Source organism: Papaver somniferum, chromosome 2 (genome assembly GCF_003573695.1).
Source record: "Papaver somniferum cultivar HN1 chromosome 2, ASM357369v1, whole genome shotgun sequence".
NCBI classification, from domain to species: domain Eukaryota; kingdom Viridiplantae; phylum Streptophyta; class Magnoliopsida; order Ranunculales; family Papaveraceae; genus Papaver; species Papaver somniferum.
The window spans coordinates 82774754-82786846 of record NC_039359.1 but is presented as its reverse complement, the minus strand read 5'-3'; the positions used below and the strand labels follow the sequence as shown (position 1 = coordinate 82786846).

Genomic DNA, 12093 nt, shown 5'->3' with positions numbered 1-12093 from the left:
TGTGGTCATCTCTTGGCGCAAACATGGAGTTGCGTTGTTCATCTATTTGGTAAGGGAACATGTTATACACACGCACCAAAATACACCATTTGGGATGAATCGCTTAAGCATCGGAGAATTGTTTTATTCAACCATAACAACACACATTATATCGGTCTTAGAGTACGTGATGATTGTCCATTACCACCGGTAGATAAGTTAAATGAGGTCACGAAGGTCACCAAGGAGTGGCTAAAAAAATACGATCCCAACATGAGGCGATGAGAGGAATTGATCGAGCCGGATCAATTCGAGGGTCTCCTTTTGTTGGAATGAGTATTTTCCTTATGTTAAAAACTTGATCTATCGGATGCTTATATTTTGTCGCTTTCTTATATTGTATTTTGCAAACTTGAACCAAGCTTAATTAATGAAAGTGGTTTTGTTTTTTTGGGTAACTTGGACTCATGAAATTTGTACCAGAATCAGACTTTAAGTTTATCTATAAAGTCCGATTCTTGAGGTAGTTTTTTGTAGCTTTTCCAGAATCGGTTTATATGGACGACAATGTAATCCGATTATTGAAGAAAAGGGTTCATAGATTTTTAGCTAAACAATCGGATTGCATATGGTCCAAAATAATCCGAACATGAATCCAGAATCGGTTGCTGTGTGTATTAATGTAATTCGATTATAGTTGATGGTCATCACATCAACCCAGAATCGGAGTATGTAGGTTCACAGTAAAAGCCGATTTTGATCACAATCGGGTTACTATGGTTTACATATAAACCGATTCTTGGTGAATTTTCAAATACCTTGATGAGTGAATTTCAAAGTTTTAGAGGTAAATCATTGTAGAGTATCTCTTAGAAGGAAGGGATTTAACTCAATCACTTGAGTTGTCTGTTTTTGGGTTTTTTTATAAACCAAAAGGAAATTAGATTATAATTGTTGTTTGTGATTGATTAGGATTTAGTTTTAATTTTAATGGAAATTGAAAAATAAATTAAGTCGGATTAGTAATTTTTGTATTTGTTAATTAAATTATGATTTTGTATTTGTATTTGTATTTGTGTTAAAATAATTAAGATTTTTTTAAGGTTAATTTAATAATTTTACAATCTTTAAATACCCCTTATCATTCTCTGTTGGATGGACGAAAAAATCCACAAAAATGAAAAACACTATCTAAGCAAACATATGCATCTTTATGATTAATGATTTGTGCAGTAGTTGGTGCCTTTATCATGACACTGAAATCCTTGTTTCATTGGAGACTTTGAGTTGGCCCATTTGAAAAGGTGCCTTTATGCCTTCTATTGCAATTTGAAAAAGACTCGTTCACCCACCCTCTCACGGTCACAGGCTCACAGCTAAGCTACCCTGACTTCATCTCCATCGACGCTCGTAAAAGACAAATATGCGGAAATACACGTGCCGCCTTCTAGGTTCGTTAGTGAATGTTATCGGGACGACACAGCAGAGGCCGAGTGAGAAAGAAAAGAAGAGATTCAGAAACTAAAAATAAATAAAATCATAATCTGAAGAAGAAGAGAGATGGTGAGGATACTTCCAATGGCGTCCTCATCTTTACATCTTGCAACGTTTCGTCCTTGTTTATCTTCTTTCAGATTCTCTGCTATCACCAACACCACCACCACCGCTCGTTTTGGTGTTTCTCTTACGGCTTACAACCCTTCTAGAAGACTCGCTCTCTTTCATCTCGGCAGTGGTTAGTGCAGAATCCCTAGTTTTTCTAGGTTTTTTTTTTTTTACTTTGCATATGATAGTCAATTAGATCTTGTTTTGAATTCTGCTTCTATTGAACAAAAAATCATGCCTTAAGAAAAAGTTGTTTGTCCTGGCGTTTATTTCAATTTAGGTTTGAATGTGGATTTTATACGATACGGGATAGAAGTTTTGGTTATTAGGTTTAGCGGTGAATTATGTGAAATAATAATTATAGTTTTTGTATATATGTTAAATAGAGAAATGGGGCTAAAATGATTGAGTTGATGAATTGAGTGAAGATTGGTTCTCAATTCTCTTTGTAATGCTTATCACGTGTATGGATTTTATGGTGATTCTCAAATCTTTGTTGTATGGAGCTTTTAGAACTACTCTAAGTGTTGGGATGCAAGCTTAATTTGGAGTTTGAGAATTTGGTTGTGTTTTAAGTTTTTATGTAGGTAAAAACATTACTAGGAGAAGTGGAGAACGTAGAATTGGTTTGTCATGGTACTGTTTAAATTTGAATATGAAGATGCATTGGTAAAATAGAGTGGACACGCTGTCTGGTACTCTGATTTAATTTAAACCATTTTTACATTTGACAAATCATTAGGTGTGAGAGATGGAAGTAGTATCCTACTGATTAATAGGTATATGATAAATGACAGCTTGCTGTGCTAGGGGAACATGTGTGATTATATTTTTTGTTTTCCAGCAAACATGATTATTGAGGTCATACATCTCCTAAATTCAATGGTATTGGTTAACTCTCTTCCATTTTTTTTTGCTCATTCTTCACTGAAGTGCTATTGCTTGCTTTGTGCTGTTTTCACTGGCCGGTTGCAGGTGTGGTTCTAAGCTAAAAAAAAACGCAATAAAATTTGATGACACGAGTAACTTTGGTTTTAGTTATGTGGACATACGTCTAATGTCATCTGCTAATGCATGTTTTGGTTTTCCAGCCATCCCACAAGCACAGTTGTTTAATGTAAGATCGCCAAAGGGGTTAAGGACAGAGGGAAATGGCGTAGAGGCAGGAACAACTGGTAATATAGCTCAAGCAAGTACTGCCACCAGCCAGGAAAACGACTTAGAATGGGTAAAAAAGGACAAACGGCGAATGCTTCACGTTGTTTATCGTGTTGGGGACTTGGACAAGACCATAAAGTAGGTTTCTTCAGCGAATGCATATCCTATTGCATGTTTATTAGCTGTAGTAAATGATTCATAGAGAAACAATGTATTGTGCTTTCAGATTCTACACAGAGTGCCTTGGGATGAAGCTGTTGCGGAAGCGTGACATACCTGAGGAGAGATACACAAATGCTTTTCTTGGTTACGGCCCTGAAGATTCCCAATTTGTGGTTGAGCTCACTTACAGTAAGTAGTCTAATCCAGCAGCTTACTTCAACATTATTTCCAAACTCTGCCAAATGCTGGAACACAGTTACTAACATTTGTATAATTTTGCGATGTCAACGGTGTCTTGCTGTCCTGATTGTTTTTATACTTTTTGTAGATTATGGGGTCGACAACTATGATATCGGAAGTGGTTTTGGTCATTTTGGTATAGCAGTTGAGGATGTAAGTTTATCTTACATAAAGGACATTGTTTCTCAGTTATTTGCACATTATCTATGACATATGCTGCAAAGGTTTCTTATTTATTTACCTCGCCACTTCCGTTATTCTAAAATTCAGTTAGCACTTACAAAGAAGCACTTAGGTTTACTGAAGTAATATAGCAGCATTTTATGCACTCCTAATGATCCGAATTTCCTTTAGTCTTTAGGGGTACAAAATTATGGTGTAGTGATCTAGTCTACTGATCTGTTTCAACTTGTCTTTGGGGTGGATCATATGTTTCGGAGAATGAGTTTACCTTTCCCTGTATGTGTATATTCGTGTAGATGAAAACTAGATTTAAAAATCCCGATAATCAAATCCCTTCAGAATTTTTTCCTAGTGATATTGATATTCTTTATTTATTTTGATCTATCTAGACAAGGGTTCTATTTACTTGTTTCCTGTCTTAGGTTGCAAAGACTGTGGATCTCGTAAAGGCCAAGGGTGGAAAAGTAACGAGGGAAGCTGGTCCTGTCAAAGGTGGCAGTACTGTAATTGCATTTATTGAAGATCCAGATGGTTACAAGTTTGAGCTTTTAGAGAGGGGACCTACACCAGAGCCCCTGTGTCAAGTAATGCTTCGTGTAGGTGATCTTGACCGCGCCATAAATTACTATGAGAAGGTAAGGTTTGTTCGTTAAAGACATGCTACCACTTTGAAGTTATGGTTTGTACGCGAGAAGATATTATGTTTGCCCTCTTTTGCACTGTCTAAAAATGGTTACTCAGGCATTTGGCATGGAGCTACTCAGGAAAAGAGATAATCCAGAGTACAAGGTAACTTGAGATTCTAATCTATCTACTATTGATATTTAAGCCAAGCAGTGATACTCCGTGACTTCTTAACGACACATTAATAGCGACATCATCTGCGCCTCCGGCGCAGGTAACTTGCGTCGTATGAGTGTTTTCTAACGTAATTAAAGGTTGTGCAATAAATAATGGTCATTGTATCAAAATTTTCTAACTTTTGTCAGTTTTCCACTTTAGGATTGTCTTTGTCCTACGTATAATTTCTTAGTCCAAATTTATGCACCCTCTTTTGATAGTGGTGCATATTCCTCCCCTTCACATTGACTTCAATGTCTATAATTTCTCTTTCATGTCCTATATATATAGTACAAATGTATCCTATTTTATCTTATGACTGTAACTACTACGAACCCTCATTTGTGGTGATATAAAGGGTACATATGTACTGATGGTTAAGGTGAATATGTGTTGACTTCACCAACAAATGTGAACTTCCCCATACCTCCTCATATAGAGGTGGTGGGTTTTGTACACCACTATGTTTTCAAGGCGTAAGGCGCGACGAGGCGTCGGGGGTAAAATCCCGAGCCGCAGCGAGGCGCGGCGAAGCCGCGGCGTATAACTATAATAATCGCATAAATATTTACCATGTAAAGTATAGGAATATCATATCAAATTAATTAACAAAAATAACTGATATATTCTATTAATGGCATTATGTACCACTATTAGCTGTAGGATATGCAAAATTTTAGGTATAATAGAGAAGTAAATGAATTGAATCTATTAGTGGTAATATATATGCATATACATACAATACTAATTAAGATAGGGTTAGAAAGTTAACTAATATAGGTTATATTACTATGTGGAAAAGATTTTATTTTATTTTTTATAGAAAGATACAATTTTGGGCGCTGCCGGGGCGCCCCTTTTGAAAGTGGCCTCTCTTCTCCACTACGCGGCGCCCAGTGAAAAATAAGGCCACTTTGGCGCCTAGGCACAGCCTAGGCGACGCCTTGCACAACATAGGTACACCGTGAGCTGCTTTGTTCTAATAGTAATATGTACATTTTAACTAGGCAAAGTTTTGCGTTTATCTCTAGTTGTAATTTGGACTGATCAACACTTCAAGTGTGACTGAAAGATATTACATTATTATTTTTGATTGCCTTCCAGATTCTTATGTTCTAACTTGTTTAAGGGGGCATAAAATTGCCTTATACATGTTCACGTTCAGAACTCTAGATGCATTTCAGTGTGATAATATAGAATAATAATATGTTAATCCTGATGATTGTGAAGCTATTAACCAAGCTGTTGCATTTGTTCGTTATAAGCCACCTTGTCTTCTTTGGTTTCTCTCCTGTTTAAGAGAAATTGTTCTTTCTTTCTGTCCTTCTATAACTTAGGTGTACACTTGATGCATTCATTGTATAGGCCAGTAGGTGCTGCGTGGTGTTCTTTTCACATCATCGTTGGGCTGATATTCTGTTTTGCGATAATTTCAGTATACGATAGCCATGATGGGATACGGTCCTGAAGATAAGAGCACGGTTCTAGAGTTAACATACAACTACGGTGTTACTGAATATTCGAAAGGAAATGCTTATGCACAGGTTAAGTTAATTTCAACTCTTTTAGCTTCAAAGCAGCAATTAGGGCACTGATTTAGTGACACGATGATATTGCAAATTAGCTAATTAAGTATCACAGTTAGCTTAATTTTGCCATCATCTTTGTTCATATTATATTTGGAAGATCAGAATTATTTTCTGCACCACACTGACCACACTAGGCTAATTAAGGATTTTTAAAATTTATGTCATTGTAACAGCATATCTGTGTTCGGCATGATATTAGGTTCATTTGTGTTGAATCCCGATAAAATGTCTCATCTATCTTTTTTATCAGATTGCTATAGGAACAGATGATGTTTACAAGACTGCAGAAGCTGTTAAGAAGCATGGTGGAACGATAACCCGTGAACCTGGGCCTTTGCCAGGCATCGGTACGAAGATAGTAGCGTGTGTGGATCCCGATGGGTGGAAAACGGTAGAGCTTCTTAACACTGGCATCTTGCAAAACTTTTAGTTATTATCCTCCAACTTCACGTGTTCATTTATAAGGATACTTAGGCTATGTTGCATGTCCACCAGTTGTTACAATGTAAGTACTAAATAAATAGTCTTGTACAGCCACCTACTGGGATTAGCAATTGTTACAGTTTTCCCGTTAGCTGAATATAATATTCATGAAGAAGCACACGATTGATGGCAGTATATGCATCCAATAATAAGAGAAATGCGCAAAACTGATAGTAATAGCATTTTGGCATGCCATTGGTGGCAAAACATGTCGAACATGAAACTTAGTTCTGTGGATGATATGGTTGAGTTATTAGGTTCCATATTTGGATTTTGTACTTGCAGGTTTAGGACAATATCTTGTATTAACATTTATGACTTGGACTTTTGTTTTCTTTCTTTCACAATATTCCTTAAATCAAGTGAAGCTACTAATGTGTATTTTCCACAAGATGCTTAATTATGTGGCCATTAATTTTTCTAGTTAGGGCAGCGCCAATTAGCCTGTTTTACTTTTCTTTTTCTCTTGAAGATTTTCCTGAAGATGGTTCTAATCCAATTTGTTTTTTTTTTCTCATTCATACAGGTGTTTGTTGACAATATTGATTTCCTCAAAGAGCTCGAGTGACATGGAAGAGTAACATCACAGTCACATGACGCTGGAGCTTTACATGACTGAATCAGTTTTGCTGGGATCTACAGCGGTTATGTCAGTAACGACATCAAGGTTGCTGCTGATTTGATTCTTCTAAAAGCACACCCCTGCGTAAGAGAGTACCAAATTAGGTTCTGTAGATAAGATAAAAAAATTTATTAAATTGCTTAATCTGTCTAGTAAGAGTTGTAAGATAAGGACGGCTGGCTTACATTAGTTCCAGCATTGTAGGATATTTCCAATAATATTCCTTCTGCTAACTGAGTTATTTTTCATTAATTTTCAATCTGCCCTCTCCCATTCCTTATTAGATTCTTTCCGAACTTCTAACATGATACCGCACACTTGACCAGGGTGTACGTTTCTGCCTTACTTGGGGTCCAACAAGTTATTGTAAGGCTTTTTATGATAGGTCATCGGCGTGAGACTCAAAATTCACCCAGATTTGAGCGGTACCCCTGCCCGGCTGGCCCTGGTATTTCAAGGACTTAAGAAATGACAAAGTGAGTCTATTTTTCTGATCCAGTAACGGTAAAAGTTGAAAGAATTACACGTCCCTTCGATCAACAAGAGTCTTTGTGCACCCACGCTTGTCCTTTAGCATAAATATATAACAACTGGTTTTTGCCATTCTGAGGCTTTTCACATGGGCGTGGGACTCCACAATTCACACAAGTTTGAGCGGTGGGTGTAATTTTCACTATCGACTTTAAGCAATGCCTTTTCACGTGGGATGGGACTCAGTGATGCGTTGATTTTAATATACATGGAATATATTCCTAAAAGCAAGAAAAAGCCTGATAATTCTAAATCAACAGCATACAAGAAGAAGAAAAAAGCTTTAAAAAGTAAGATTTTAACTGAAAATAAAATACCTGGAAACCTCGTTCAAACCCGAGTGAAATAGGAAGGAGGAATGTGCACCCTGGTTAAAAGTCGAGAACCCGTCTGTCAGAATTCTTATAAAGAGTAGATTAAAATGTGAGCGGACTTACATGAGTGGAACTTTGCACCCCAACAAGTATTATTGATCACTGGTCTTGTCTTGAAGATTGAAAAACTATACGTCATGAATAGTTCCCATGGAAGTCATAGCAGTTCTTCTTCTTCTTCTTTCCCTCGATCTTCGTCAGAAGAAAGAGGCAATAATTTATCGCAGCAATTGCAGACTTTGCAGTCTATGATTCCAAACATTCCAGGCACTGTACGTATATATGCAACATTCCACTCACTCGTCACTTAATTGTTGAAACTCATCATATTTAATCAGAGCTAGTTTTCTTCTTCCATCATTTTCTTTTCTATGTAGTCCCCGTACGTTGACACTTATAATCGTATAATATGATCTGCTAAGTCCTGTTTTAAGGAATTAATTATAGTTATCTAATGTGTTTGTTTGAATTATGAAGGCGGATGACAGATCCATCCTTGAAGCTGCCCATGGATATATACAACGTATTCATGAAGAGACAGAGAGCATCGAGAAGGAATTATTGCAACGCCGACGCTCTACTACTACTCGAGGCAGCTCATCTTCATCATTAGTGGGAGTGCGTCCGAAAATATTAAGTGTAAGGAGAATTCTATCACTAATTTCTCTCTTCTAGTCTTCTTCTTTCCTTATTTATTTATTTTCTTTTTATTTTTTTTTAAGCTTGGATCTGCAAACAAGACATTTAGCTTGATTTAACAGTGCATGTGTCTTGCATGGGTCATTAAAAATTGTTCATAGGAGTTCTGAAAATCCTCTAAAGCAATCCGTTCATCAATCTCTACTCCACTGTCTTCAAAATAAATAACATGTCTATCTGGTTATCCATACGTCGGCCGGCATAATGAAATTATTATGTATTCACGTATTGGTACATGCATGCAAAAATGCGCCTGAACAGTTTTGATTTTGATAATGTTTAACTGTGTTAATAATTATTAGTTAATTCATCATGAAATGATTTATTGATTGTATTATTTACGTAAACATTAATAAGTATTATTCTTTTTTATTTTTTTTTGGTATAGATTAATAAGTATTATCAGTGCATGGATTAGAGTCTGTTTCTGTTCTTTTAATTTGACCATCACAATATTGTATATGTATAGATGGAAATAGATGATCTAATGATAGAAGGAAGATTTGTGGTGAAGATAAGTTGGAGAAGAGGTTTCAGCGAGAATGGCCTCGTGCAGCGCGTGCTTGAAGACTGTCTCAACGTTACAATGACTTCAATTTTAGATGAAGACAACAATCCTGATTGTATGCTAACAACAGCCTTTGTTAAGGTAAATTCACTAAACTTTTTCTCTTTGTAAAGCTTATTGATCATTCGATTACAAGTGCTAGCGGGTATCAATCCAGAAATCGAGTGGTTATGATTATTTTGTTTTATATGAATCAATATCCAGTTAACTTAAAATATCACTGTTTTTTTGGGTTGGTTTCTAGAGCTTATTTGCAATACTAAAGCAAATGGTTAAGGGAGTGGATATCCATCCCTCTCATATGTCATATCCGGTCTTTGAAAAACCGTTGTATTATCTAATGAATAGAATATACATAATCGCCTGTCTATGTATTCAAGCATTAAATTTTGTGAAGGAGGACACCGGATTCTAAAATAAGATAACCCAATCATTTGTTTTGTCTTTTTGAAGGTAAAAGAAGGGACGAGAATGACGGAAGAGCAACTTCGTGATCAGTTGATGAATATAGCAGCTAGTTACGGGTTGATGCCTTAAGAACGAACATTTAGATATAACTGTGTGTTACTACTTTTGAAGCCGTAATTTATTTTATTTTTTATTTTATGACAAGATGCCATGACCTTATTTGGGAATGAATCGAGTGTGATTTACATGGTCTTTGATGTTGTTACCTGTCTACAAAATGTTTTTCATTTTATTTTTTATATTCAAAGATTGAAATTCCATCATAGTGCGGCAATTTACCATTGTACATGTCTCCAATTATAGGCCAAGCCTCCATCCTAAACGTAAATTTAAAAAATAAGTAATTTTTTTTCCTTTGAAGCATGAAGATAAATTAAAACATACTTAAACTACTATTACAAGTGGATATCTGATATCCATAGAATCGTTTAATAAAATTTGGTGAAGAAAAAGTGGGATTTCGTTGTTGAGAAGTTTCCGGTTTGGCTTCTGTTTGCTACATGGTTTGCAAGACCATCTGCTGCTTGATTTCCTTCTTTGTAGTTGTGATGTATATTGCACTGAGGGATTTGTCGCATTCTTTGTTTTATTTCATCAATCAATTCAGAGATATGCCAAGGAGCTTCAGCTTCCGATTTTATGAAGCGCATGATATTTTCTGAGTCCGTTTCAAATAACACCTTCTACCATTGTCTCTATGTTGCTGTCCTGGTTGCAACCAGAGTTGCCCATGTTTCATCCGTTCCTAAAGGTTGTACATAAGCCATCAGTGTTTGTGCGTTTGAATCCCTGCAAATGAAACCTGCTCCTGCCATTCCTGAGTGACCCCTCGTAGCGCCATCCCTAATGATTTTTATCCAATTTGATTTTGGTCTGGACCATGCTGCTGATATGGTTGATGTTGTTCTGTTATTGGTTGAAGCAATTCCGGTGGGTAAATCTCCAGGGAGTACCAAGGGTGATATCGTTTTTTCCCATTCAAATTATTGTTGTTGTGCCAAAGATTTTGCCAGGATGTCCTCAGAAGAAGTATGGCATTGTTTGAAAATGAAATCATATCTAGCCGTCCAAAGATTCCATAATAGGAAACAATATGCTGTGATTGAAGGCATAGGTCCAGATTCTTGTAGAATTTGTGGCATGGTTATTTGGGGTGTAAAAGTGGTTAGGGAGTTGCGAATGGTGGGTTGGTTTGATGAAAGGCGGTTTAAGAGGTTGTTCCAGGCAGATATTGAAAATGCCAAAAGTCGAAATTTTATTTAAATAAAAAAAATCGAATTTGAATCTCAATAGCAGGTTAACAGCCGGTATTGTTTTGTCGGATGAATACAATACTGAAAGTTCAGTCGGTATTGTTTTATCCTATGAATACAATACATGTGGCTCTGTAAATGCAAAATTTGATTGACTTAGTGTTTGAATTGGGATTTGATTTGGGGTTTTTTCATAGATGAAAGTTTGATTGTCTGCAAAAGGTTGCAATTAGGAGTCATTAAAATCAATTTAAACACCTTCTCATATCACACAAATCTTCCAAAGTCCTTCTTCTTTTTCGTCTAATCAAAATATATTATTTAAAGTACCCCAACAAACACACTTGGATAAGAGGTACTTCAACTACTTCGTAGCTTTTTTTTTTCCAAGTATCCCCCAATCTGTGGAGGTATACTCCAATTGTGCCTTCTTTTAAAAACATATGTTTGGTTGTTTTTTTTTTTTCGGGCTTAGTCAAAAGGTGAGCATATTTTTGTTTTGCAGATTGATTTCATAATTTTCATCAAATGCATATTAATATGTATTTTTTTCTAGTTTATATTTTTGTGATGAAAACGATGAGACTAGTTCGCATTTATTCTATGAATGTTGGAGAACTCAGAGAATTTGGGATTACTTTGTTGAAGGACTTCTTGGAATTACAATTCAAATGTCACCATAAACATGAAATCTTGGAAGTTTAATTGGGGTGACGAAAGACTTGGTCGAATTTGGAATAGTATTCTGGTTGCAATATGGTGGCACATATGTAGAGAGCGAAATGCAAGAGTCTTTGAAACCAAAAAGAGAAATTTGGTAAGCCTCGTTAGAGACGTTAAACTACAAGCGTCCTTTTGGGCGCAATCGAACACAAGGATGCTAGGTATAACGGCGAATATGGTGATTGCTCTATGGGACTCTTTGTTTCGGCCTTTGTAAACTTGATTTTTATTGTTTTGGGTTTGGTGAATTGCACTTGGCTTTTTTATTTCCTCTTATATTCATTGGGTTGAGGTATCCTCTTAAAACCTCTCTTTTCAGTGAGTTTTCTATTAACCAATTAAAAAAAATGCATTTTTTAAAACTTTTCGATAGACGAAATAAAAAAAGATTTTCTATTGACCGATTAAAAAAAAATGTGATTTTAAAACTTTTCAAAAGGCAAAATAAAAAAAAATGGAGAAAAATTACTACATTTATTTTAATACCGTGCAAAACCAAAGCAAGCATATCTTTATGAAACAAAGTAACTTCACTACACTTTTCGTTGCATTGGAGATAGCATAGATTCAGCACCCTACGGTTGCATGTATTTTTCCTTAACGCTTGTGCAATATT

At 36.0% G+C, this 12093-nt stretch overlaps 2 protein-coding genes across 2 annotated transcripts; both read left to right on the top strand.

Moving 5' to 3' along the window:
• Positions 1–1435: 1435 nt before the first annotated feature.
• Positions 1436–7137, top strand: LOC113348211 (probable lactoylglutathione lyase, chloroplastic). The gene is made up of 9 exons (XM_026591918.1): positions 1436–1714; positions 2676–2880; positions 2969–3093; positions 3233–3297; positions 3750–3962; positions 4069–4116; positions 5604–5711; positions 6007–6147; positions 6766–7137. The coding sequence occupies exons 1-9, from the start codon at positions 1540–1542 to the stop codon at positions 6805–6807; spliced, it is 1122 nt and encodes a 373-aa protein (XP_026447703.1). The 5' UTR covers positions 1436–1539; the 3' UTR covers positions 6808–7137.
• Positions 7138–7724: 587 nt separating this feature from the next.
• LOC113353637 lies at positions 7725–9775 on the top strand. Its single transcript, XM_026597174.1, has 4 exons — positions 7725–8038; positions 8244–8405; positions 8935–9114; positions 9487–9775. Exons 1-4 carry the CDS (start codon positions 7904–7906, stop codon positions 9568–9570), a joined length of 561 nt encoding a protein of 186 aa, XP_026452959.1. The 5' UTR covers positions 7725–7903; the 3' UTR covers positions 9571–9775.
• Positions 9776–12093: the final 2318 nt, after the last annotated feature.

Coding starts and splice junctions, on each gene's coding strand:
- LOC113348211 (XM_026591918.1), top strand. CDS start 1,540: ATGGTGAGGATACTTCCAATGGCGTCCTCATCTTTACATCTTGCAACG. Junction 1,715..2,675: donor TCTCTTTCATCTCGGCAGTG/GTTAGTGCAGAA, acceptor TTGGTTTTCCAG/CCATCCCACAAGCACAGTTG. Junction 5,712..6,006: donor AAGGAAATGCTTATGCACAG/GTTAAGTTAATT, acceptor CTTTTTTATCAG/ATTGCTATAGGAACAGATGA.
- LOC113353637 (XM_026597174.1), top strand. CDS start 7,904: ATGAATAGTTCCCATGGAAGTCATAGCAGTTCTTCTTCTTCTTCTTTC. Junction 8,406..8,934: donor TGCGTCCGAAAATATTAAGT/GTAAGGAGAATT, acceptor GTATATGTATAG/ATGGAAATAGATGATCTAAT. Junction 9,115..9,486: donor TAACAACAGCCTTTGTTAAG/GTAAATTCACTA, acceptor GTCTTTTTGAAG/GTAAAAGAAGGGACGAGAAT.